The 27,082-nt window shown below is 42.1% G+C and overlaps 1 protein-coding gene across 5 annotated transcripts in view; it reads left to right on the top strand.

Moving 5' to 3' along the window:
* MCF2L (MCF.2 cell line derived transforming sequence like) overlaps positions 1-27,082 on the top strand; it is a 155,357-nt gene that overhangs the window by 24,504 nt on the left and 103,771 nt on the right. Inside the window, exon 1 of one of the 5 annotated variants that reach the window (XM_086770314.1) lies at positions 424-502. The exons of the other annotated variants lie outside the window; for them this stretch is intronic. Coding sequence (XP_086626440.1) covers positions 424-502 — 79 coding nt within the window. Of the gene's footprint in view, positions 1-423; positions 503-27,082 lie in introns of those variants that run through there. 5 annotated transcript variants of the gene reach the window in all.

Here is a 27,082-nt window from a genome sequence, read left to right as displayed (position 1 = left end):
GCTCGCCGATCCCTCACCGTGCTGTCAGTTCAGCACAGCCCTTCCCAGCGCTCGCTGCAGGCTGGGAGAGACTGGTGATACGTCGGCTAATCAACGCTTCACATTAATTCTGGGATTTGAGGACTCCGCTGCGGGCAAACCCATACGCAGAGGAAGGGAGAGAAGTTTTAAGCGGTCCTGCTGTCATCGACATTGACGGCTCTGGCTTCAAGCAGCGCAGGCACTGCCAGGAGGGAACCTGCGCTCCTGCTTCCCTTTGTGCCGAGGGGAATCCATGTGGAGTCATTGAAATGCAGGGCTGCGAAGCACTGCTGTAGTGGTCTGGTTTGGGGGTTGTTTTTTTTTTTTTTTTTCCCCTCCTTCCTTTCTTTCTTGGAGCAGGGGAAGCATGTTTACTGTGGATTCTTTTTGTTTTATCTGAGAATGAGATGCTGGCTGAAAATTGAAGAAATGGCCCTAGAAGAATTGATGCAAAGATTAAATGCGGTTTCCCAGTGTGCTGGTAGGAGGAGCTGCTCGTCTTAAATAATGTGCTGTGTGGATGCTGTTAGTGATTTTGTAGGATTTACAGAAAATCCTGGTAATCTGACTAGCATTCTGTATGCATGTTCTCATTAACGGGAAAGAAAATGTTAAGAGCTTTTGTCACCGGGTTAAACTTTTGTTTCTGTTAACACCAATTAACATTTTTAGTGCTTAGATATTCATGAGGCAAGCTTTAGAAGGTCCTCTTTAATAGTTTTGGGTAGCTGCTAGCCCAGTCAAATACTCTAAGTGGTTCTTGATTCTTTTTTTTTTTATCTCGGGCTCAGCTGTAGCTGAGAAGTGGGGGTAGTTACAGATTTGTCTAGCAGAACAGTTCTGATATGAAGCAGTGAAAAGCTTGGCTACCTGCACGGCACTGCAACCAGTAATTTGGGTGGGTCTAAACTGTACTTTCATGAGAATGAAGAGTTGAATGCATTAATTGTGGTACATTTAGTTTTACATATGTATGGATTAAAAATTCCAGAAGGTCTACTAAAATGGTTTTAGCATTGTAGAGAGATTCTTATGATTTTTGAGAGATTTTCTCATTTTCTTGAAAATGTAAATGCTTATGTGTTCAAAACTGGAATTGAATAGCAGTGCACGATAAGGTGATCTGTGCTTAGATCTGGAGTGTTTTCCTGGCTGTTGCTTATGCAGAGATGTAAATATATTTCAGAATAAAAAGTTACCTGGAAAGAGAAGAGATGTGGTTTTTGCATGCTTTGAAACTCTTTCTTTTGCCCTCTATTCTTGGTCTGTTGACAGATGTCAGCAGTCTTGCGTTTTGTCATTTGAGGTGAACCAGTGGTTTGCTGATACAGATTATTTAAAGTATTATTCATTGCAGTATCAAAACTTGGGATTTTTCGTCCCATTTCCCTGATCCTCTGTTTCCTAAGGGTGACTTTTCCAGCTTTTTCAATTTCCATGTGTTACAAGGAGATAATTAGCAAGATGGCTGATGCTATAGTCCGATGAACATATAGATTAAATGACAAATGTGGAATGAGCAGATAAGCTGCAGCAGTTTTCCTGGATAGGGGAACCAGGTATTTTACCTTCTTAGTAACATTTTTTTTTCTGGGGAAAAGCAAGACTTAATCTAATGAGAACAAGCATTAAATTACAAGTAAAGGTCACCATACATACTATTTTCTCCTTCCTTGTTTTTCCTATGCACTTTTCCCCTGATTATCTTCCTTTTCCAAAAATGTCTTTATTAAATGGTTGGATATTTGTTTTACTGCCTTTTTAAAAAAAAAATTCTGAATGTTTAAGTAAGAAGAAAGCCTGCCTGATGTTTGCTGGGACACAGTGTCTTTTGCAGTTTATTTTAATAATTCGTACATTATTTTTTCCACTCCCTTAAAATTGTTACTGTAGATTTTCTGAGGCAAGATTATTCTTAATAACACATTGTAGCATTGGTTGGGTATATGAGAGCCTTTTCTTGCAGAACTGAAGTACAAGGACCCTCCAGACTGGCAGCAGGCTCGCTGGCTTGCCTGTGACACTGCCTGTCTCTCAGCTGTGCAGATGTGGGGACGCTGTGACCTTCATGTGAGTCACCAGCGGCTCCCAGTGCTGCTTTCACACTTGCCGGCAGGCTCTGACTGTGTGCTGATATTTAGCTTGTTAAACATGCATATTTTTCCAAAAAAGCAGCTGTTACTTTACTGCCAATTTCATGTACATGGGGTTATCTGGTCCCTCTCCTCCCCCTTCTCTTTCTCTTTCTGCCTCTGTAATCCCTGTGTGAGTATTCCCAAGCCGAAGGCATCTCTTTTCTACAGCCAGTGGTTGTATTTATAGGTGACTGTTTCAGTTTTCCTTTTTCAGGTTTTTTTTTTTTCCCTTTTTCCTTTTAGGTTGCTTACACCGTTTCTCTGTTGCTGTCTCCCATTCTTGTGCTACACTCTGTCCTTGGCTCAAATTATCTACTGTCTGGCTTCACAGCTGTTTTTATGTTTTCTCAGAAGCCTTTTGTAGGCAGAGATTTTCTTAACAGCCCAAGATCATGTGCAGGATTTTTCCAAGCCCATTTTTCAATAATTCCCTGCTCAGGAGTAATTGAAATGCAAAGGTTCCCCTGGCTGCTCCATAGTGCAGCTATCCACCTTCAGCCATCAAGGGATTTTCTCCTTTGCCAGACCTGAGGAAAATTACTATTCCTCTTCCTTTGCTTGTTTTTCTGAAGGATACACAGGCAGGCTGAGATTCATCCCAGGTAGTTTTAAGCATCTAAGTCAGAAGGGAAATAAGCCTAAAATCCATGTGTGCTGAAAGGAGAGAAAGGGGCACATTCAGAAGGGAAGTCCTTCCACCTTCTGAGGTGCACTCATCTTTCCCATGACCGGGGACAGGGGAAAGGGGGATGGGAAGCCTGGAGTAGCTCAGCTCCTAACCTAGCATCTCTCCAGTGCCTAAAGTTAGGTATGGTAAGTATGGGTTTGTCTGTCATCTTTTACTGTTTTACCCCAACAGCCTTTCCACCTCTGGCTGCTCTCCTGCTAGCAAGTCCCCTGTGTCAGTCTGGTTCTGGACTGCATGTCCCTCACTGCCACATCAGCGCTTTCCTCAGCCGTCCTTCTGCTCCCTCTGCTTTGACTAAATTCTGATTTGCTCACGCTGCCAGCCCTCATGGTAAATTACTGACCCCTACCTCCTTACTCTCCCATGAATGTGTGATCCTTTCACAGGATCCCTTGAGTGCCTTCCTCCGCTACATTTTACAAATCTGGATGGCTTCCTGTGGCAAAGCATTGATTATTTCTCATCTTGCTCACCTTCACTTTATCCTCCAATGCCTCACAGATGCATTATCTTATCCTTGTGGACATATTTAGCTATTAAGATAAAAAAGATCATGCTCTTTAGTTTAACGTTATCAGCCTCTTCATATCCCTTCTCTGACTCCTGCTCCAGAGTTCAAAACAATCTTGTACCCTCCCCTCTTCCCACAACTAAAAAGGGTGTTCCCATGGCATCTTTCTTTGATTTCTTCCCACATATGCTCCTCAGTCCTCCTGGTCACTTCCCTTCTATCAGATGGCCTCCTGGACTTGGATGACCAGATTATCGCTTTCCCCATTTTCATATAAATCCTTAAAACAAGGCAAAAGTGATTTAAGCAAATTCTTTTTTTCTACCTAAGATGTTTTTTCCATTAGAATTGTGGATTTTTTTTTTCAGGCAAACTGTGAAATTATTATTTGTACTAAAAAAAACCCCCAAACTCTATTTTTGTCCATGATTATTTTTTTTTGTCAGATAATTACATCACTTCTGTTCATTTGGCCATAGTTTTTACTTTTCTTCCCCTTTTTCAGATCTGTTGTGTTAAATTAGACCCTCTTCCACAAATTGCTTGTTTTAGGCAGAACTTCCCCTCCCTGCTGAACAGTAGCTTGGAGGTTGAAGCTGCAGGTTAGGAACAGTTCTGGTCTGGGACCTTATGTACTGTGCGTATTACTGTGTGCCCTGGGTTTTCTGCTTAGGACTCCATTTGCTCTAACTGATACAGAAATGGCGTTAAAGCACCAGCTCTTTCTGTCAGTCACTACTCGCGTTTGCATCGGCACTGAGCTCGGGCGCCTTGCAGTGACAGTGTTGTCTGATGCATGCAAACAGGCAGGACAAATCTGACATGCCCAGCCTAACGCCTGTGGTAGCCCCACTAATGGTTTCTTTCCACCTTGGAAAGGTGCCACTGTTAACAGCTACCATCTGTTTCCTCTCCTCGAACAAAATTTTCGCGCTCTGCAAAAAGAAGAAACATCTGCAAATCAAGGAAGATAAACATGTGTGTAGTTCCCTAGTAAATATGTGTGCAGGGCTAGTACTTAAAGTGCAGGCACTGTGCTTGAGCCATTTCAGCTTTGGTCAGTTTTCAGTATCTCCAAGTTTTCTGTCATATTCACAATTTAGGCCAAAACTTTACACTTCATTTCCCCGGCTTTGTCTTATTGTCAGGCAGGCTTTTGAAGTTTTGAAGGCTGACTCACCTGTCTTGACAAATAAGGAACAGATGTAGAAGAAATGTGCTCGCATACCACCTCCAAGTGCCCAGCATCGCTGGAAAGAGTGGGCTTGCTGCGGGGAGCGATGGGGACACGCTCAAGCACACTGAAGGGACATTATAAAGTTGTGGGTGGCTGGAAGGACCTGTTCTCTGTGTCCTCCTGGTTCCTACTCTCTTGTGAGCTTGCCTGCTCTTTCTTACCCTTGTAGCATCTCTCCTCTGATCACTTAGTTTTCCCGTTTGGGAACCCAAAAGTCTTTCTCTGCATGGCAGAGTGCTCTGTGTGCACGTGTTCGTTTGGCAGGCAGGCAAGTCTGAGCATGAAGGGCATTAAATTACTCTTTGGCAACTTTGTCAGCTTTCTGTATAGCTGGTGGAGTCCAAGAGATCCAGCTGAGAGATCAGAAATGATCGGGTTGTTGGTGCCTCCACAGCGCCCAGGTGGCATTTAGTGGTAGTGGGGGATGCCTCTGTCTGGTATGAGCTTGTTGGTCCTGCATTTCAGCTCTCCTGCTCCCACGCTGAGCTTAACCAGGAAAGACGCCTTCAGGCATGCTCTTCCTGTCATGAGGTTTAAAATTTCGAGAATAAGAGTGGGAGCTGCAGTTGAACAGACACAATTAAGCAATTAGGAGTGGGTTGCTCATGTTTTCCATGAGGATGTAGTGTTACGGCTTCTGTGAGCACCTACCTATATGGCATCTGATTCTTGGTATATTCTAGCCTTACTCAAAATCTTTATTTTACTACTGAAAAAGCTGAATCTAGTGAAGCTGATGGGACTAAGGTTCAAAGTTGGCAGCAGTCTTGTCCTTATTAAAGAGAGCTGCCTTTTTGGTAATCTGAGGAAAAATGTTTTGATCAACATGAAGATTGATTAATTTTTATTTTTTTTTTAACCAAACTGTTGTTGCTTAAAAATTGCATCCCAAAACATTTCAACTCAGTAGGGGTTTTTTTTCTTTTTTTTTTTTTTTACATGCAATTAAATAAATAAAAAATACCCACTTGATTTTATATCCATGTGCACCTCTTGGGACTCTCAACAATAAAGACCCCTCTTAGCATATTATCTACCCCAATCTTTCACTCATTTTAATTGCAGTTGCTGAACTACAGTAGGAAAATTGCAATCTATTCAGATATCTTTCAACAGATGAACAGGAGATCGGGACAAAATAGGCATTAAACAATAAGCGGTGGCACATTTGGAGTGGCTTTTCAGAGGACTGCAGGATGCATAATTGTCAGTCTCCCATTCAGTCTGTGGACTTGGAGTACATATACTTAAAGCTTGCAGAGCCGAGAAAGCCCCGCCTGGACTTAAGTACTTAGTAATATTAAAGACAAAAAAAAACCCCTGTTACTTTGATGCATTTTTATTACCATAGTGACTCAGAATACTTTCTTGGCAAGAGTGCCTGGCACAGCTGCCTGCCACACTTACAACCGCAGAGAGCCAAACGGCAAGATTACCTCGTGCGTAAGAGGGGACTCCTGCAGAAAAGGAGCAGCACAGCGCGTGGGCAGGGATGTGATACTTACACAGGCTGCGTCGTCTTCAAGGCGTTTGTTATAAGCTGATGTGTTGAGCAAAGCCAGGGAGCAGGAGGCGTTTGGGTCACTCACCTTTTCCTTTAATGAAGCAGGTCAAGTCAGCTACAGAAGAGACTTGTGATTTTGTTGTTTCTGAGTCAGCCCAAGAACTTCTTAAGGTTTTCAATATCTAAAACAGGACATTTCAGCTGGAAGTTTGAGCCTGCTCTTTGACAATATCTGGCAAAGCCACTTTAATTTTGTTTCATTGTTTCTTTTGTCTTGTCATAGTAAATATCAGCCAGATAGATACAGTTTTATTTCAGACAGAAAAAGCATGATCTTGGATGCTTTTATATGGATTAATCACTTACAGGTCTCTTGAGGTGAGGCTGCAATACCATGTTAGATACTTTGACCTCACTTTACATTTTCCAGTTATCCTTATAGCTGTGTAGTTTGAGCATCAGCCACCTGGCTCACCACACCTAGGGATGTAGGCATTGTAGTTGAGGGAAACTTTCTGGTAGTCCAGCCTTTAACATTGCCTTTAACAGCACTGTGGGTGCAGCCAGCTCAAGCCTTGTGGAACAGTGGGTGTAAGCACTGGGCACAGGTTGGGAGAGGATCATCATGTTGGAGGCTGACTTACTACACAGTCTGGGCAGTTTCAGACAATAGATCTCCTCACCCAGAGCAATCTTTGATATTAGTTAGATCCTCAGTCTGTTGCTGCTGGTCTTAGAATCATAGAATGGTTAGGGTTGGAAGGGACATTCAGAGGTCATCTAGTCCAACCCCCCTGCAAGGAGCAGGGACATCCCCCACTAGATCAGGTTGCTCAGAGCCTCATCCAGCCTGGCCTTGAACGTTTCCAGGGATGGGGCATCCACCACCTCTCTGGGCAACCTGTTCCAGTGTTCTACAACTCGCATTGTAAAAAATTTTTTCCTAATATCTAATCTAAATCTTCGTCCCTCTATTTTAAAACCATTACCCCTCGTCCTATCGCAACAGGCCCTACTGAACAGTCTCTCCCCATCTTTCTTGTAGGCCCCCTTGAGGTACTGGAAGACTGCTATAAGGTCTCCCCAGAGCCTCCTCTTCTCCAGGCTCAACAGCCCCAACTCGCTCAGCCTGTCCTCATAGGAAAGGTGCTCCAGCCCTCTTATCATCTTCGTGGCCCTCCTCTGGACCTTCTCCAACTGGTCCATGTCCTTCTTATGTTGGGGGCTCCAGAACTGGACACAGTACTCCAGGTGGGGTCTCACCAGGACAGAGTAGAGGGGGAGAATCACCTCCCTCAACCTGCCTCCAGTGGCCACGCTTCTCTTGATGCAGCCCAGAATGCAGTTGGCTTTCTGGGCTGCCAGGGCGCATTGCTGGCTCATGTTGAGCTTCTTGTCCACCATCACTCCCAAGTCCTTCTCCTCAGGGCTGCTCTCAATCCATTCTCCACCCAGCCTATATTTGTGCCTGGGATTGCCATGACCCAGGTGCAGGACCTTGCACTTTGCCTGGTTGAACTTCATGAGGTTGGCACGGGCCCACCTCTCCAGCCTGTCAAGGTCTTTTTGTGGCTTTTGAGTTTTTGTACTAAAGCTTTGAGTTTCTTGAGGACTGATGGGAAGTGCTGTTTGGGTTGTGGTGTGCCAGGAGCATGGAGCTGGCTGTTGGGTTTCCTGGATGGTTCCCTGGAGCAGCGGGGAGTCAGACACGATGAATCCTGTGCTATGACAGAGATGTTAAACTTGGTCACACAAAAGGTGGAACTGACTGCAAGTTTCAGCATGACAGTAAGCTGAAATGGAGAAGCCTGATGATACCCATTCCCAAACGTTTCTATCTTCATGTGAAGGCTGACAGTGTTTGAGCTTAGGAGGAGCCAGTGTGACGGGGCCTCAGGCAGCTGAATCCCTTTGAGGACACAAGGGAAGACAGCTTCCTGGCAGAACATGCAGCTCAAATTGTGACAAGCTGGTAAGGCACAGCGCAGCGGGGTACTGCCTGGTTTTGAGGATGTAGGTGTGTAATGCTGCTCGGCAGCAGTCTGACTTCTTAAAATTAATAATCTGGGCAAATAGGTATTTGACATGTTGAGATCAGCGCTGCTGTCTCGTAGATAGGCCTTCACTTTCCACCGGCACTGTTACTTCAAGGGTCTAAGTTCTGTCCCCCTTTATGAACTTGAGGTATTTGCTAAGTGCCAATCTTACCAAAAGTCTTTCTGTCTTCAGCACTTCGTGTAGCAGGCACAAAATTTGCACCAAGAAGTGACTGTCCTAGCTAGTTCTTCTGTAGTCTCAGTTCTTGTTCAGCCAGAAATGTATCTTCCTTTTCTTTCAACTCCTGCCTATAGCCTGATGAATTTAAAGCAAAGGTGGCTTTCCATATGAAACAACAGGATAACTGATATAAACAGAAAATAATGAGAATACACATAGTTGATTTTAAAAATTACTCTTGAGGCTACAACATTTGTTATTAAAAATGTCAAACGATAAATTATAGCCTTTCTATGAACAGTTTTATGTCTGACTTCTGGGCTGGGCAAAGTGCTTTACTTTGGACAGTATTTTGTCCTGGGCTGCTGGTTGTCACTCCATGTTACCCTGTGTAACTTACCCAGTTGGTTGAGGTTACCTCATGTCACATGCTTATGCTTTAACAGCAGCTTTGCAAACCCAGCCTTGCATCAGCTTTTGGCCTGTGGAGTACACTAAACCAACCAGTGTGTTGCGTGACTCATTTGTTTCCTCTTTCCGTGTTTACTTTGCGTATGTTACTACAGGCATGACGCCTTCTGAAGCAACTGCTGTGGAAAGGCCCTGCCCAACTTTGATATTCCCTACGGCTCTGTATCCTGCTGCCACTGAGTATCTGGAATTGAACTGATTATTCCCTATTTCCATTATCTCAGCATTTTCAATTTTCGTATTTACTGCAGTGAAGAATGAGAGATTCATTTGAATTCATGTGGAGAAATGAAAACTAAGAGTGGGTTTGTCAGATTCCCTGCCTGCCTCTGAGAAGTGTCTGAACTCTCAGGCGGGCGCCTGCTGCGCGGCAGGGCAAAACTTACCCGTCTTGTCCCCTCTTGCTGCCATACACCGTGCACTCCTCTCTCCAAACACCATGTAATTCTTCTGCTGGGTTTTGTTTTCAGCTTCCAGCTGAGTCTGTAACTTGGTTGGTATTACCCAACGGATTTAACAAAGGCAGCTTGATGCTTTCTTTACTTAGCATTTCACTTCTTTGACACATTTTACTCAGACATTCAGCGTATTTGTAATGGCAAAGTACACTTATATAAAATGGTCTATTCTTGTAAAAATACTTCAGAACAAAATGAAAGCTCCCACACAAACATTCAGTGAAACAAAGTAGAGGAAAAAGCACGTTTGTGTTTTAGGGAGGGTTTTTCCCAGTTTGCTTTGAGGATTATTGACAGTGGAAGAAGAGAAGAGAAAGAGAAGGATGGGGTAAGGAAGTATTTGGTTGTGCAGCTTGGATGAGAATAGAAGGCTGGCAGAAACGGGGTGGTATGAAAAGATTTTCTGCATATTTTACTCATAGATAGTCATTTAGTAGGACATGAAGCTGGGCCTCCCATTAATACAGTGTCTGAAACACAATAGCTTTATGTTTAATAGTTATGGAATATGACCTACATACACAGAATCACAAGAGTGATGAAAATTCATCATCATTACTTAATTCATGCTTGAGTAGATGCCAGGCTCTAATTACGAGATGGCTCCAGTCTGGTCAGGACCCAGACGTTTGCTGTGATCCTGGCACAGCTGTTTTTGTCGAGGACAGCGCAGTAAAAAATCCCCTTTCTGGATTCTGTGCAAAGGCTGCTGAGGCTGCAAGTGACCCGTGGGATGTACTTTGGAGTTCTGATGGTAGAGGTTTGAAGGTAAAGAGAAGCAAAGAGCATCTGAGCGCGTTGGAGAGAGCAAGAGGAAGCCATTAAAGTTGTTGATGGTGTTTGAAAATGTTGAGCAGCTTACAGAAAAAAATGGTCATTTCCACATCAGACAAATCGCTTGTGAAGTAATTAATGAAGTAAAGGTAAGAAGAAAATACAAAGCAACACATAGCATTCCCAGCTTTCTAATTGTACACATTCTTAATTTCCTTCTGCTTAGTCTCTTCAGTATTTCTTACCCCTAGCTCACGCTGTACTTGCCTTTCAAGGACTTTGCAACCTGCTTATGACTTTGGTGCCATCGTTGTTTCACAGTCAGATCCTTTGAAGAGAATACACCCGAATCGCTTTGAGAGCACACAGCTCGGAGCGGGAGAGGGATATTAATAGAAACAGCTTCTCTCTGTTGTTATATGAAGACAGAAGATGAATTATTTCAGTGTGGTAGATGGAGGTGTTTTTCAAAGCAGTTTTTTACATTTCTGAAGATCTAACAGGAAATTAAAAAGGTCTGGTAAAAAGCTGGATGGCACAGAGGGCTGCCAGACATTTTGTATCAGGAGAGTGAAGGTATGCATTAAATACTATGTTGTTAATTTTGCACATATCTAAGTTAAAGTAGTACTAACAGTTTCCATCCAGCCTTCAGAAAAGGTAACACACTTTTCTGCATCCTACTATCTGCCTTTTAAAACATGGAAACAGAACAATGACTTTGGGCTTTATTTGACATTATTTTAACACTCACTCACCCCTCGATGGTTCTTTTACTGTAATGGTCTAGGACTGAATTCAGTAAAGACTCTGCCTGACATTTATATGATGCTGCAGGGAACTCTTATCGAAGCTGGTGAGAACAGGCAGAATTTACATATTTGTTCCCTAAGGAGAGTGAGCATTTAGAGAGATCCAGGAGTGGTTTGAAGGGAAATACAGGTATTTGAGACAGTCCTGATGTGCTGCTGCCAAGGCAGGAAAGGATCTGGGTGTTACCATTTGGCATTCGCATTGCGGAGAAGCCCCTCCTGTTCCCCTGCGTTCCCTCAGGAGTTCCTCTCCCATCCTTTCCCATCAAGTAGCTCCTGATGTTTTGCACATGGGCATTGCCACTGGCATCGCTAGTGGCTCTCTCTTGTGCCTCCTGCCTGAGAAGGAAAGCAGGAGCAGGCAGTGGTACAAGAAAAAGGAGCTTTCCCGCTCGCTCATTATCACCACTGCCCTGGACTGGCAGCCTTGCTGGTTTGACAACCAGCCTGGGAGTTTCCGTGACATGTGAGGCGTGTGATGCATGGCTGGTATAGTGAGTTAGCCTTATGACATAAAATAGGAGCAAATGCAGTATGTAGTATTCAGGTTTAAAGATACACATGAAGAAAAGGAAGCAAGACAACTTGTACACCCACTCTCCACTCTTTCTTAACCTTTCTCTCTGCTCCCTGCTCCTGGCAGCAGATCAGCTATGGGGTGGTCGTATGGGGGATATTTTTGCCCATTAGCCTCTGTGGGGCCTCAGAAGCCTCACGTAAGTGTCAAGAAGAGGTAAGCCCATAGCTCTGCTTGGTTCCTGTCTTGTGTGCATCGCTATCCTGTGCAGGGAGCTTGGGCCAAGCTGGGTGCTGTGCCAGGGGTTTGCAGAGCCTCCCCCTTGGCAGATCCTGCCCTACTGCCTGGGTCTGTGTGGGCCACCCTGGCTGTCAGGAGCCCTTCGTCCCATTAAGCCCAGAGTACTCCACAGGCAGCTGCACTGGCTGCAATTTGTTGGGGTAATGAGGTACTCAGGAAGAAGTTGTTAAAAGTATCAGATTTAATTTTGTAGCATCATTAATACTGGAGATCTCAGGTTTTGAAAATTACCATTGCATTCAGAAAATACTTAGGGAGGAAAAAAGCTTAATTTGAGCTATTTATGCCTTTAGAAAGGAATTTTTTGAGAGTCAAAGCCTGACTTTTAAAGTGTGTTGCTAATAGCACAGTAGGCAATGAATTAGTAAGTTATTAAGCTATGAATAAAGGAAACAGTGTTTGTTTTAAAGGCTGGTCATCTGCTCTGCTCTATTTTTGTTACTGGGTATGGCACTGCACAGCCTGACAAGCCCTTTGCAGATGAACTATACTGCACTCGACAGCTCCCCGCCTCAAGTACCTTGTTATCTGTATAAGCCACGGCAGAAAAGGAAACGTCAGGCAAGCGTGGTGGAATTGATCAGGTAGGAACATTCCCAGCAAGAAATAAGGTCAGGCACATCACCGCACAGTACCTTCAGTGGGCTTCAAGAAGCTTTTCTAGCTGCACCTGCGCTTATTTGGGAGACTAAGGGGGGTGTGCCCCATGGTATCTCTTGGCAGCTCTGTTCCTCTGCTTGTGGAGGTGGGAGTCCTCTTGTGGGTCCTGCCCGGTGCAGTTGCCTGGGTTTCCTTTCCTTGGGAGGGAGCAAAGTGGGGGAGGGCTTGGCACTCTGGTGTGTCCTCCCCTGATAAAGTCAGGGCATGGCTAGGGTGGGAGCCCTGGGAAATGGCAGTCACCCTCATGTTGTCATCCGGAGGTAGTCTGCGTGGCGTCTGTTTGATGATGGTCGTAGGTAAACCTGGATATCTGGGGCTGTTACCTGATCTTGTTCTTCACCTCAGTTGGTTCTGTCAGTAAGCAAACTGAAGTTAGGTTATGAACAGTAAGATCGGAAATAGCATTTTTGCGCCAATGTTTTAATTCTCATCTTTGTAACATAATCTTTTTTTTTGAGAAATTGATTGGAAATGGCATAAAATACCACATGGCACAGTGCTTAGAGCAGAATTGTGGGTTTGTGTGGTGTAAAGTCAACACTCGGTTAGCTTGCTAGCCTCTGACAGATGTTAGGTGGTTACTAAACAAAACTGCTGTTTCCTCAAAACAAAAGTTTCTCCTATGAAGCAGTAGTTTGCCAGTAATAAACCATATTATTGCCACCTAATGTATTAGGCCAGTTTACAAAGCAAAACCAAAACCCAACAACAACAACGATTTTTAATAAAGTTCTTCATTTTTAAAGCTTTTTGAAAACAGTCAGTCCCAAACCATTTTGCAAGCACATCTCTTGCCCCAGGTTTGCCCTCAGTATGTGGATTAGAATGTTTTCCTTATTAGAGCTTTAGCCGTGTTTGTAATGAGAAGGCAGTTTTCTGCTAAAGCTATGAGCAGAAAGGAAGCAAGCAAATTTCAGTGATTTTTTTCAAACTGGAATTGATTGTAGTATTTTTTTTCTTATTAAATTTCAACTAAGTACTGAGAAATACTAATTGGAAAAAACTTTTTTTTTTTTGGCCAAAAGTAATTTCATGTAGCAAAAAATTTTCTGTTAAAAAAAATTGCTGGAAATTTATGATTACAGTATTTAGCAAAACAGTACTGTTGAAGCAGAGGAGACTAATATTCTCATGACTGCAAATATAATGTGTATTTTATTTCTAGATGTCATATTCAGAATCACGTAAGCCTGTGAAAAATATTATCTTTTCTTTTACAGCAAAGAGAGTGTAAAGTATATCTGAATAACCAAATTATTATCTAGAATTGTTCTTTCATTTCTAAAAACAGATTAGAGACATTAGACTTGGCTGGAAAAATAAATAAATCATGATTCTTTCTGAAGGCAGCTGACAAAGCATCATAAGTTACGGAAAGAACCTGATTTTCTGTTTTATAAAATTGTGTCATAGGATGCATGACTGAAAAGCAAAAGATAACATACTTGAGGAAGTCATGGGGCTGCGTGCACGCTGAAAGAATTGCCCAACACTGTCCAATTCAAAAGTGGTTCAATTGGGAAGATTATCTGGTGGGAAGAATCAGCTCCATTTTATGGTTAGAGACCATGTATTCTTTTCAGCCTGTTGTCATGTAATTTGCACTTGCTTTATCTGGCTATCAGTCGCCTCAGGAAGAACAATTAATCAGTTAAGTTCAACTTCATACTTTCTTAAAACACAATTGTCAGAATTGGATATACTTTTTCATGAGTGTGATTGTAGTATCACACTCTGCTTGATTATGGAAATTGGGAAATGATGGCCTCATTTGGCTTTATGCAGATGACGTTGGCTCTTTTGGACGTCTCAGCCTTATGATCTGTTTGCATGTCTTGTGAAATACCTTCCCAGGCTACCTCTAGATAACATGACAGAGACGTGGAAGGAGCTCTGTGCCAAAGCACTAGTAAATATTCTAACTAGTTGCAATGTAGACAAAAGATGCTTCTATAAGCACGTTGTTCCTGTTAGCCCTGCTTCCATTGAATTGAGGAATTCAGATACCCAGATAGAGAAATGATTTTGTATGGCATTTTACTGCAGGCAGGTATTTGCATAGGCCAATTTTAGTCTAGTAAAGATGATCTGAGCCACCTTCTGCAGTGAGTGGAGAGGGGCAGTGTCCTCTGAATGCCCATCAGTGCAGAACCCAACTCCTCTGAGCTGCATCTGGAAGGGGCTGCTCTCTCTCTGTCCTGGGAGCCATCAGTGGATATTAATCACCCTTGGCTAAAGTTAAAATGCATTTTTAAACCACATGCCATCTAATGAGACTAAGTTATTGAAGAAAGAGTTCATCCTACCCTTTTTTCCTCTCCCTTGCCTTTGGCTTCGCATGGTTTCTCTTGCATCATGTGAGAGACAGGTACCTGGCAATTGTCTGAACAATTGAACTGGTTCAGTTTGATTCAAGACAAAAATGTTGTGGGGTTTGGTTTTTGGGTTTGTTTGTTTGTTTGTTTTGTTGTTGTTGTTGTTGATGTTGTGGAGAGGAGAGAAGAAGTGTGCTTACTGTCAAATCTGTAGGCTGCCCTGCCTCACTCTGTGGTCATCTGAGCTGGTACCAGGGCAGCAGCGGGAACACATGGTTATGGCACTGGAGGAAAAAGGATGGGGTAGGACTGTCACTTCACTAGGGCTCTGCAGTTAATCCAGAGGAGAAACAGTGAAACTCCTGGTCTTTGTGACCGTCTCTGATAATTTGTGTTTCCTGGGTTACTGAGTCAAGTACAGTCATTTCCTTAGAAGTTTACTTGTCTTGGTTAACCTCAAATCTGAAACAGGTATTTTGTGGTAGAACATTATGGCTGTTGGTTCATTGTCTGGCAAAGCAGAGAGACGCTTCTTGATCTCTTTGTAACAGTACTGTGAGTGCTTGATTTCTGCAGAGATCAGCATGGATCCACTGCCCGTTAAACTCAGTTTCTGGACTGAGACTTTTGACTTCTTGATGCATGCCTCTGTCAGGGTTCAAGTTAGTAATTCTGAGCTCACCAATTATCATGGAGTTCATTTCAGTGGGTGTAGTACCAGGCTCTTAGTCTTCCATGTTGCATGAATTAGAAACGTGACATTTCTGCTCAATCTCTCCCCTGCCTGTGACCAGACTGCTGCACGTTAAGGTGTGATATCTGTACACAGTTTGTTTTTACAGAAGATTTACTTTCACTGCTGTGAAAAGTAGCAATAGTTACATTTCATATGGCATCACTTATTCAAACTGTTTTGCAATATTCTTCATGCCTCTTAAATAAATATGGGTCGCCTCAAGCAATATTTTTCAACAGGCTTTGAAGATGAAAACTGTATAGTTAGAAATTACAGGGAAATTCAGATTTCTCTTATGTGTAAACCAATACTGGAATTTCTTCCAGTAACAGATTTTTTAACTCACAAGGTGAGTAAATAGGGTGCAGGTGCAACCAGTGATTGACTGAGACTCTGTGTTTTCCTTTGCATCTTGACCTTGCACTATGACTGAAGAAACCTGCAATAGGACGGTGACCTGGGAAGGCACAAGACTGAAAGCTGAATGTACAGATTGTGTCTAAAAGTGTTATTTTCGGTTTGACATTTTGTTGTTACTTTAGTGAGCCAGTAAGTTTCTCTTCCTTTGTGATTCAGTGGATATTACCAATTGCAATTTACAGTTTTGCCATAGCTGAATCCAAAATTAAATGGCAGAAAATAATCTGAAAAGCATTATTGCTTAAACTAAAGTAGAGACAAAGTGTACATTATATTAGTAACAGCTTTTAAGTATCTGTAAGTGATCAACCACAACAATAAGAAGAAATAGAAGCAATTTTTTTTTTTCTGAGGCACCAAGCCATCTGTGGAGAGCTATGAATATTGTTAAGGTTTGCTGTTTATCCTGTTCTGACCAAGAAAAGCCAAATTGTGTGGCAGCTGCATGCTGTTTTGCTAGCCCTGATATGAAACATACTTGTTATATGTTTATTTTTTCCATCTAGAAGTCTATACTCATAATAAACATATCATGCAGCACTAAATTATTTAGTTTAAATGTTATCTGAGAACATTTTGGTCATTTACAGGTTATTAACTTTTATTATTTATTTATAATAGTTGCAAAGTTAATGTGAGAAATACATATTTTATACTTCCTATTTTGTGTATGCTATCAGTTCCTGTTGTGTTGCAGTTTGATGAGAATATATTCAAGCCCTCAGATTTCTTCTTTCAGTTGGAAAAGTGCCTTAAATCATGGATTTGAGGCGTAAGATACACTCTGAAAAGCAAACAAGGTGCATCTAGGTTTGTCCGGCTGCCAAATGTTTGCTCCTCCAGGGCCTTGCATTTTTTGCTCTGTAGGCCACTGATTGTCATCTGTAAGGTCATAGGTAACTCACCAAGGTATTGTTTTACCACACTTGATTAAAATCTGTGTCCCTAAACAGTCAGTACTTGTAATGTCAGAATAAGCTGTAATTAGGTTGTTTCTTATCATGATGTCTTGCTGGCACAGGTGCACTGCTTGCTCTCCACCTTTTTCTCCTCTTCCCTGCTTCCATGGTAGGGAACATTTCTTCATTGGCACAATATGAACAGGATGATCCCAAGACTTGCTTGTCTGTTTTCTTTAATACACTACAGTATTTCATTCCAAGTGAAATATCTGCTGCACCCTGCCTCATACTACACCTCCTCTCCCAGTGCCTCTGTCTCCTCTGCCCTTACCCTCCTTCAGTCCCTGCTGCCCTCCCCAGCCTCCCCTGTACTTTGGTAGGGCAGGCTGAGGACCCTTCCCTTCAACAGGCCTCCTCATAGTGTCTCCTCTCACGAAAGATGACTCTTTTTGCCCAACATCTTCCATCACCAGCCTCTTTTCCCCTCATGCTGCAGTCTCATTGACCGGTCTCCCCTGATCTGGCAGGCTCACCTCCATCTTGCACCAGCAGCCATGTTTGTTCTGCTGGAGATCTGCTTCCCAAGCCTGGTGGTCTTTTGCTAGTGAGAGGAGAGAAGGGCTTGCATCAGGGAAAGGAGTGAGGTCCTGGCCAAACTGTGTGTTTCTTGGGAGCCATGGTGAGCCCGGAGGCTGGAAGTGCTTTTACCCTTTCCTCTTGCTGTCGTTACACCAGAGGTTATGGGCTTAACACACGTTATCGATAGAAACTACCTTCTGGGTATGGTGGAGCTTGTTCTAGGTACTCAGAGGGGTTACTGCTGAACTTAAAATCAATGACAAGCCATGACAGTTTGTCAAAATCAGAGAATGCTAATACAGTGTAGATTAGAGGTGTGCAAGGTCCTGCACCTGGGTGGGAGAAATCCCAAGCACAAATATAGGCTGGGTGGAGAATGGATTGAGAGCAGCCCTGAGTAGGAGGACTTGGGAGTGATGGTGGATGAGAAGCTCAACATGAGCCAGCAATGTGCCCTTGCAGCCCAGAAAGCCAGCCACATTCTGGGCTGCATGAAGAGGAGTGTGGCCAGCAGGTCGAGGGAGGTGATTCTCCCCCTCTACTCTGCTCTGGTGAGACCTCACCTGGAGTACTGTGTCAAATTCTGGAGCCCCCAACATAAGAAGGACATGGACCAGTTGGAGAAGGTCCAGAGGAGGGCCATGAAGATGATAAGAGGGCTGGAGCACCTCTCCTGTGAAGACAGGCTGAGAGAGTTGGGGCTGTTCAGCCTGGAGAAGAGGAGGCTCCAGGGAGACCTTATAGTGGCCTTCCAGTACCTCAAGGGAGCCTACAAGAAAGATGGGGATAGGCTGTTCAGCAGGGCCTGTTGTGACAGGACCAGGGGTAATGGTTTTCAAATAGAGGGAAGTAGATTTAGATTAGATATTAGGAAAAAATTTTTACAATGAGGGAAGAACACTGGAACAGGTTGCCCAGAGAGGTGGTGGATGCCCCATCCCTGGAAACATTCAAGGCCAGGTTGGACAGGGCTCTGAGCAACTTGATCTAGTTGGAGATGTCCCTGCTTCTTGCAGGGGGGTTGGAGTAGATGGCCTTTAAAGGTCCCTTCCAACCCTAACGAGTCTATGATTCTGAGTCTATGACTATTTGTCAGGGCGTAGAGGAAGTGGATCCTAAATCTTTACTGCCATAAAAGATTGCATCACCCGGTGCCTAACAATAAAGACTGCTTTCCGAAGTCCTTTGTTAGAGGGGCCCCCTTCAGAAAAGAAAGGAGATCTTGTTCAGCCAGTCCTTTAATGACTATGTCTGTCTGTGTGCATTTGGGGGAAGGGGAGGGTCAGATAGCCAGATGAATTTTAACAGAAAGTCTTTGTGTAAAATATATGGACATTAAGAAAAAAAATCTTTAAAATTAGTTTTCAAGAAAAATGTGGAGTTACAGGGCAAAAAAAAAAAAAAGAGTATAGCAGTATTTTGTTCCGTATCACAGTTACTTTGTAGTCAATACTTGGAGGATAATACTTCAAGCCTATTTCAATTTTTCAAACCTATTTCTGATTAAATTTTATTTGAAAGAGGTTGTTCAGCTGCATGTGTAAGACGGTAAATACATTTAGAAGGGCTCAGAATTATGAGGAATTCTGTTTTCTGTACTTGTCTTCATCCTGTGGAGAGGTAATTTGGAGCTGTGAGGTATAAAAATTCAGCAGCTGAATATTGTTTCTTAGTTCTTTATTTCTTGAGCACCATAGTAAGAAGACATAATCCTTCATTTAAGCAAACAGAATAGAGCTGATAATTGGAGACCTGAGGATTTAGGATCTGTTCATTGTTTTATAGCACTGTCCACCCATTACAAAAGAATTTATAATTTATTCTCCTACTCTGTGATAACCTAATCAGCTGCCAGCACTTAAAAGTTCTGCACACTTGTGATTTATTCAATTCCATCCTACTAAAAGACAGAGCAGGGCTTTAATTGCCTTTCGTGAAGAATTCTGCCAAGAGGGAAATGGAGCCTCATTCCTTCATTTGCAGCCAGAAATTGCTTACTCTGGTAGCTCTGAAGTTTGTACAGACTTTAGATCTACTTTGAATACATTTGCTTTAGCTCCTTTTAATGTCTAAAAAATTAACACAGACTTGAAGACTGCTTTTCTCTCCTTTGACAAAGGAGTTTGGCTATCATGCTTATAGTTTCTGTACTTTCTAACAACTGTTAAATATGTAGTGCTACATCATTTATCTGCCTGCGTGTGTGTACAACTTGTGAATAATTTAATGTTTTACTTTACCACTTGGCCTCTTCGCATAACTCGAAAATGAGGAAGATAAAATTCTTCTAAATTATTAATTCACTGGGAAATTGAAACAACTGATATAAATTAAACACTGAAAATGGTTCCCTTTTTCTCTGTGGGAATCAAAGCAGTCAACACATCTGGATAACAGCAAGGGAGCTAAATGAGCAAGATGATCATAGAATAATTTAGACTGGAAAGTAGAATAATTTACATTGGGAAGGACGTCTTTGAGGTCATCTAGTTCAACCACATGCTCAAAGCGTTATTATTATGATCATGCTCAGATGAGTTCCAGGATGGAGATGTTCCAGGAGCCTCCTGTGTCCTCAGGTGTGTGAGCAGGGCACATGGGAGCTGTTGCCTGGCTGGCTGGTGGGATTTGGTGGCAGCCTGCAGTGTTAAAAATTTTTCCCACTGGGTAAAATCTTTCCAGAAAAGTACATAATTGCTCCAGTGCTGTTGTGGTAGAGTTCATTTCTTGAGCAAAAAAATTTCCTGCTTACTCTAAATGGAACTTTAATAGATCAAAATACAGTGACTTTATGAAGGCTTTTAGGTCTTACTACTTAAAATAATCTGGTTTTGTTAGTTTTCTTAGTAGCCAGTTGTTTCTTTTAGTTATTTACTGGTTTTTGTTTTGTTTTACTACCTCTGTATACTATACATTGTAGTAGTTTTCCCAGGTTGGTTTTAAATGTTTGAAGATAATTAAATAGTTGTATATAGGGAAATCTTAGAAGATATTATAAGTATCCAGGACAGCAGCAAAGTCCAGGCATGTAGCTGCAAGGCAGAGTGCCCTGCCACTAAAGTTTGGTGCAGAAAAGCTTGCATGGTATGATTAATGGTTTAACAAGGAGCTTTGGTTTGATTTGGGAGCAGCTGGGTAGTTCTGAAATGTTTGTTTATCATTTATCTTTAACATGAACTGCAGCATCTGTGCCTTTTCTTTCTCATTTTCTTCCCTACTTCTGACTCCAAAGATGTATCTGGAAATCCCATATGTTCTTCTGATTGGGAAGGTCAATATACATGATGCTTTCCAGGTGCAGTGCCTGTATTTAAGGGTACAAAATAAAAAATATATTGTGCAGACCTGTGCATTACTAATAGAGGCACCTGGTGCTGGTGGCCTCTACACATCACAAAACTGAGCAAAGACATCAGCTCCTGTTACCAAGTCTCCGACTTATGTTTGGTTGCAAAATGAAAGGACCACTTCCCAAGACGAGCCTGTCCTTGGGTTTGGAGTTCTGCTGCTCATTATTGAACACCCTGCTCTGCTAACTGTTGTCAGTCACACAGGTGAAACACTAGAGGTTGTTCGGAGGGCAAGGAAGTTTTTCTGTGGGGAGGGCAGGATGTGTGCAGGGACTAAAACACACACCGTTTAAATGCACAGGGACAGTATATATGGCATGGTGGATGAAGCAGTGAGAGCAGGATCAGAATTGTCACTTGGAAGAGATGCCAGCTTTCTGGAGCAGATCACCCTCCTTGAAGATCCCAGCTGCTTCATCCCTGAGACCAAGTCCCCAGTATCATTCTTTTAGTGTGAGGGTTGTTCCTGCCTCTTTCTGAGTAGTTGCACTTTCAGTGTCATCATCGTCTTCCTCACACAAACCAGGATTGATCGAGTCGGTTAAGGATGAAGACTGAAGCAATGGGGTAATGATTTTAAGCGTCACGCTTTTCAGAAACACAACCTTGATGGACAGCAGGGCATGTCTATGTAACATTTCTTCTGCATGGGGACAAATAAAAACTGCTGGCACCATGCTATCTTTAACTGACAAGTGAGAAGCATCATTTAGATTGTCTGGAAAAAAATAATCTGTGAATCCAAATTTAACAAATGAGACTAAAATCTAAGAGGGAGGAAAGGGCTACTGACTGCAATTGACCTTCGTTTGTACAGCTCTGCGGCTGTGGGGATCTACATTTTGTAACCTCTATTCACATGAGAGAATGTGCAGGAAAATATTTTTGCTGGGGTATAATATTTTATGCAAAGTTTTGGCTTTGTCTTTCTCAGTAGCTTCCATACTAAGAATGTTGGTTTTTTTCAGTGTTTTCATGCAGTGACACTGTGTCAAAAGAGGACCCATGATTTCATCACTGCCTATTTCTACTTTATATATTTAATTCACAAAATCTTCAGTATCTTTCAACATGTGTTGACATAATAATTCATTTGGAAGCTGTAACTCCAGTGATACGTTTGCCCATCATGCCTTTATGGGACCCTAAGTGTATAGCCACAAATAGTAATCACAAGTACTATTGCATTAAAATCATGTGAAGATCTCTGCTGAAGAATCCATAAGAGACAAGCAGAGCTTGCAGTTCTTACATTAGGAAATACTCATTAACAAATATGCCCAACCTGGAAATCAATAGGTATTTGTAATTTCAGCAGCTTTCCACGTGCTGCATTTTGTGCCAGGGTTGTGCCAGGGTTATTGCCTTTAACCAGGAGTCCCATCATGTGTCCTACTTGTCCTGCCTGGAAGATATCATTGTATAATGCACCATGCATCTGCACAAATGCAAATGCCCACACCACGGAAGCAAGAGGGGGAGTTTACTGGGATTGGGAATCTTCTCTTCGGCAGCAGTATGGGGTCAGGTCAGACAGAGTGACTGTGTGATTGTGGCTGTATTCAGTGTTGGTGCTTACTTGTAAGATGCTATAGATGGAACAAGTTTCTCAGTCTGTTCACGAATTACAGACAAGTAACTGTGTGTTATACAGCATTTGTTTTACTTTTTCAGAAGGAAACTGTTGATTCTTAGTTGTCAAAGAGCTTTTCATTTTTAAACTTAAATGTGGACTTGTCCTAGTCCTTTGCAGTTCCAGATGGCGTAAAGACCCTTGGTGTCTCTCTCACTGTGTTTAGATGTATTTGTTTGAATGTCTTTAATTGTGACTGTGTAATTAAAATATGTCTATTAGAACTGACTAGCTGATAAGCAGAATGAGGCAAGCTACCTCTGAACAGCCTAAAACTTTGCCTGTCTAGTAAACTGATAACTGTCCTACAGGTAACACCCTTCATCCCAGTTCAACTAAATGTGTTTATCTGTATACAGGGAAAATCTCATTTTGCTGGAGGCCTACCTGAGTGATCATTGAAACGTGCAGTTCATGAATTCTTTATTAAAATCTCACTCTTTCTCCAAACACTTACATCATTCATGGCTCTTGCACTCTTATGGCCATTTCAGAAAGTTGCAATAGAAAACCTACTGTGCTGCAATAGAAAACCTAACACTGGCCTGAGAAAAATCATATTAGGTTCTTAAAAACTAGGGATTTTTATAGCATTTCTAAAAGGTCCCTAAAAGGTATTACTTATAGCTGCATACCAGCTTTGTCAAGTATTAATAGCAGTGTTTCTTTTGTGCTGAGGGGATTACTGCCATATAAATTTGTAATTGGTGTAACAGTGCATGTAGGAGAATTTCAAAGCAGCTACTCAACTGAAAACTCTTTTGCTTTATTAATACCCCATTCATGGAGAGTCTAAAGAGGAAGGATTGTGAAGTGTGGAAAAGAATTAAAGTCTGACAGGGAAGAGGTGAGAGCTGAGCACAGGATCCCTTGGGCCCAAAGCACATGGCAACAGAGAACATTTTTCAGAGGAAGGAAGTTACGGTAGCAGAGACCAAAGGCTCAAAGGGTGCTTCTGGTCTGCGGAGGCACGACAGGACAATGTCATCTGTTTATGTATGTGCACAGCAGCAGTTTCTCACTGCACACATTAGATTATTGAGAACACCATAAGCTATGGCCAGGGCCCGCTCCTGCTGGGAGCTGTGTAGATGCGTAGACCCTGTAGCAGTCTATACTCTATTCCACACTTTGTAATTGTCAAAGGTATTGTCTTCAGGAAAAGACCTTCTGAAAATCACCCAAGTAATCATAGACTTTGCAGTGTCCTGAACCTCAGCAAATTGGCCTTTCTGAACAATTGAGAAACACATTCCTAAGTGGTGAAAGAGGCTGCTCTGTCTCCTATAGAGAAATGAAAGAAGTGCAGGTCTCGTTAGTGAGCTGATCACTAATGTCAAATGTGTCAGACCTGGCTGGGGAGAGCAGCAGTATCTGCCCAGAGTGCAAATGCATACAAATGCCTTTTCTCTCTCTGGCCTCTTCTGCCAGAAATCAACCTGATGGGGAAGTACTGTGTACCTGCTGTAGTTGTTAAATATAGAACATTTCAACTAGAACTGCCTTTGAGCATAATTAAAGTATTCCTAAATTCCAGCCAAAGTTCTTTCGCCATAAAATTTTGTCTTTCTTTTCCCCAGCTGATTCTGCACAGAGCTGTTTGCTGGAAGGTCAGTCAATGTTGTTGACTGCACATATTTTTATATTTTCATATGTGTTTATATAGATATGTATGTGCACATATATATGCACATGTATTAGATGCAGATGATTTTTGAACGGTGCTTCCGCTAGCGTAACTTAATGTATAAAGGCAACTACTTACCCTCAGTTCCCTAGTTTGATTATTATTATTGATTATAGATGTAGCTGGCATGTGATGAGAATGACCACTGTGTCCCAGGTGTATGGGCTAGGAATGGCCAATATGCCTGAAACTGTAATATCTTCACAGGACGTTGTCAATAAAGCTGTATTTGATAAACCATTTTAAGCCACTTCTTTTCTTTGCCATTGTTTTATCTGGTTTACATCAGCAGCTTCCCCTTGCTGTGACTTTGTGGTGTGCAGGCACAGCTGTGCAGTGACATCAAAGGTCTCCCATCACTTTTCTTCCTCCTCCTTTTGCCACAAAAATCCCCTCTCTGCAGGACCACTGCCTGTCATGGTCATCTCCCTGCCTTGTGTTGTGTGTGCAGCAGCGGCAGTTGGGTACTGAACACAGAGCTGGGTTGGTGTGGTTGGGTGAAAGGTGGGCCTGTATCAAGCATAGGAGCGAAATCATTCCCAGGAGTTTCCTAATCTGAACAGATTCCTGTTCTTCACATGCCTTCACTTCTGACCAAAAAGGTGGGCCTCATACCTCTGACAAATCTGTTCCATCCCAATCTGTAATTGTTACTTGCCAGGTCATTTTACCTAATAGAATTTAAGTAAATGAGTGAACTGGTGGTGGCCGTTGCTTAATTAACTCCAATATCACAGTAGCCTTTACCTGCAGCTCTGGATTGGCACGAGGTGCTGATCAGGCTTCTCCCATGTTCCGCCCTCCTGGTCTTCACCAGCGTAAGTGCAGTTTCCTTGCTTTTTCCGAGAACGTTTCTGAAGTTTTGAAATTGATTGCTAGTTGCCCTCAGAAGTTAAAGGACTTACATTAAAGAACAAAGAAGAGCTGTCTTGTTAGATGTTAAACCGCACTTTGCTTGGCTGGTCATTCTTTTCTAGTTATTTGTCTGATCCACTGCAATTTTCTGAGTATTTTCTATTGCTAATGGTGGAGGAACTTGTTCTTTTGGAGGTGGGTCAAATTTATTGCTAACCCTCAGGAAATTCAGACGTTATATAAGATTGCTTAAATTAGAGGGACAGATGTTAGGCTTTAGAAGTTTTTGTTATCTTGGCAATTAAATATTCACGCTTCCAGAATATTGAAACTCTAATTTTGTATCTTGTGATTTATTTTGTTTATTGTTGTACATTTAAATTATGAAACACTCTGTATTGATTTTAGGATTTATTTGAGTTTACTTTTATTTTGGGAGAGATTGCTTTGAAGAAAGACTGGCAGCTGTGGTTCAGCAGCATAATGTGCAAGTATAAATAGAATGCAAGCTGTCCATTTATCTCAGTCCTGATCTACTTATATTCAGCTGATGCTTATTACAGTGGTGGTTTCTCTCTGAGCAGATACATCCAGTTAGGATTAAGCTTGGGTAACTAACCCAATTCACTCTTGTAACTTAATTCAGGGTTTCTGTGTAGGTCTCTTGTAAAAACAAATAATTCTTTTAAGTCCTGACCTTTAATAAATTAATGTCAAAATATTGAGAATGTTTATCACTGTGTGTGTTTTTGGGAGATACTCTGTTTGTTTGTACTAGCTTTTATGTTTGCCAGGATATATCTCCATTCCTATCTATTTCTGAGATTTCTCCCCACCCCAGCTTCTCCTTGTATGTCCTGGTATTTTATTAAATGTAATTTCAGTTCACAGATTCTCTAGATTACACTATGGGAGCCCTTTCTAAACTTTTTGTTACAGAGAATGTTCTGATAGAGTAGCCTGAAAGTGAAATATAAGCACACCTATCCAATTCTAACAAACATAAAAATAATAAGATACAATATAAAAAAATATACATGTGGCACTTGCACCTTTTTGAAAAGACTTAAGAGATTTAGCTTGCATGTAGTCTTTATTTGTTTTTTTAGTAACTGTTCCATGAAACAGTAATTTTTGAGCTCTGCATGTATGTGTGTTAGATGCAATTCCCCATATAATTTTCATAGTCTCTTATATTCCTCATGCAAGATATCTCTTGCAGTCAGTCCTCTGGGTTTTTATCAGGGATGTGATGCTACTTTTGATACTGAAGTTTTGCAGAAGCTTCTCCCTGTAGGGGCTTTGGGGGAAAAGACAGGAGAAGCAGTACGTACAGATCTGACAGGTGGACTCCTGTGCCATGTGTGTGCATGGTGGGATCTTGAAGTGCCAGGCATGACAGATACTGTGTTTTCTTGTCCATGAGATGCAGTCTTTTCCTTGAAAAACAAGATCTACAATCAAAGAGAAATGGCAACACCAGTGGCAGTGGCATATCAGCAGATACGAAGATTAACTTGTTTTGAGGAGTGGAAGAAACACAGGAGAAATGCTACAGCAGCGTTAATTCTGCTACCAAAGCCTGATGCACTATACAGTTAGGAGAGATACGTGGTCCTATAACAGGAACATTTCAGTGCTGCACTGAATGTGAGGATGTAAGAAAGGGCCTGTAAATAATTGTTAGGATTTAGAGGAAAACTCACAGGAGGGCATTTGAGATGTCTCATAAAGATAAGGCCCTATACAAACAAAAAGATGAAAGGAACTATGAGAGCAGCCAGTAGTGATGAAAGTGATGGCAGTTTCATTTAATGATTCCCAAGAAAACTTGAAGTTATTGTACTAAAATATTGTGAGATCTTCCAGACTCCAAAGAAGAAGGAAAGAGAGAATACAGACACAAGTCAATGTGGCTGCTTCTGTTGTCGATATGAAGCGCTACACCTGCAGTCAGAAAGAGACCTGGAAATGAAGCATGAGTAAAATAAGCCCTGTTTCATTGCCACAGTTTGGTTGGTTCCATCAGGCTGTTTGTAGTCATTTCAAGATAATCATGGAGGTGTTACCCACTGAATGTTACTGTTTATGTGACGTGGAAGAAGAGATAGGTGCACTCTAGTTGGTTTTGCCAACTAACACTCAAAGAATGTTACGATCTTTAGACTACTACGTATTCTGCTAATGCAGTACAGAACAGAGAAGAAATCCTTCTAATAGGAGCTTTTGTTATAGTCGTGCCAATGGCAAGGGAAAATATTCAGATTATTTTCCTGGAGATAGAGGCTGCTGCTGTTTGG

This window comes from Chlamydotis macqueenii, chromosome 1 (genome assembly GCF_036417535.1).
Source record: "Chlamydotis macqueenii isolate bChlMac1 chromosome 1, bChlMac1.mat, whole genome shotgun sequence".
Taxonomy (NCBI): Eukaryota; Metazoa; Chordata; class Aves; order Otidiformes; family Otididae; genus Chlamydotis; species Chlamydotis macqueenii.
The sequence above is the reverse complement of the archived record's forward strand: the minus strand, read 5'-3'. Positions and strand labels throughout refer to the sequence as shown.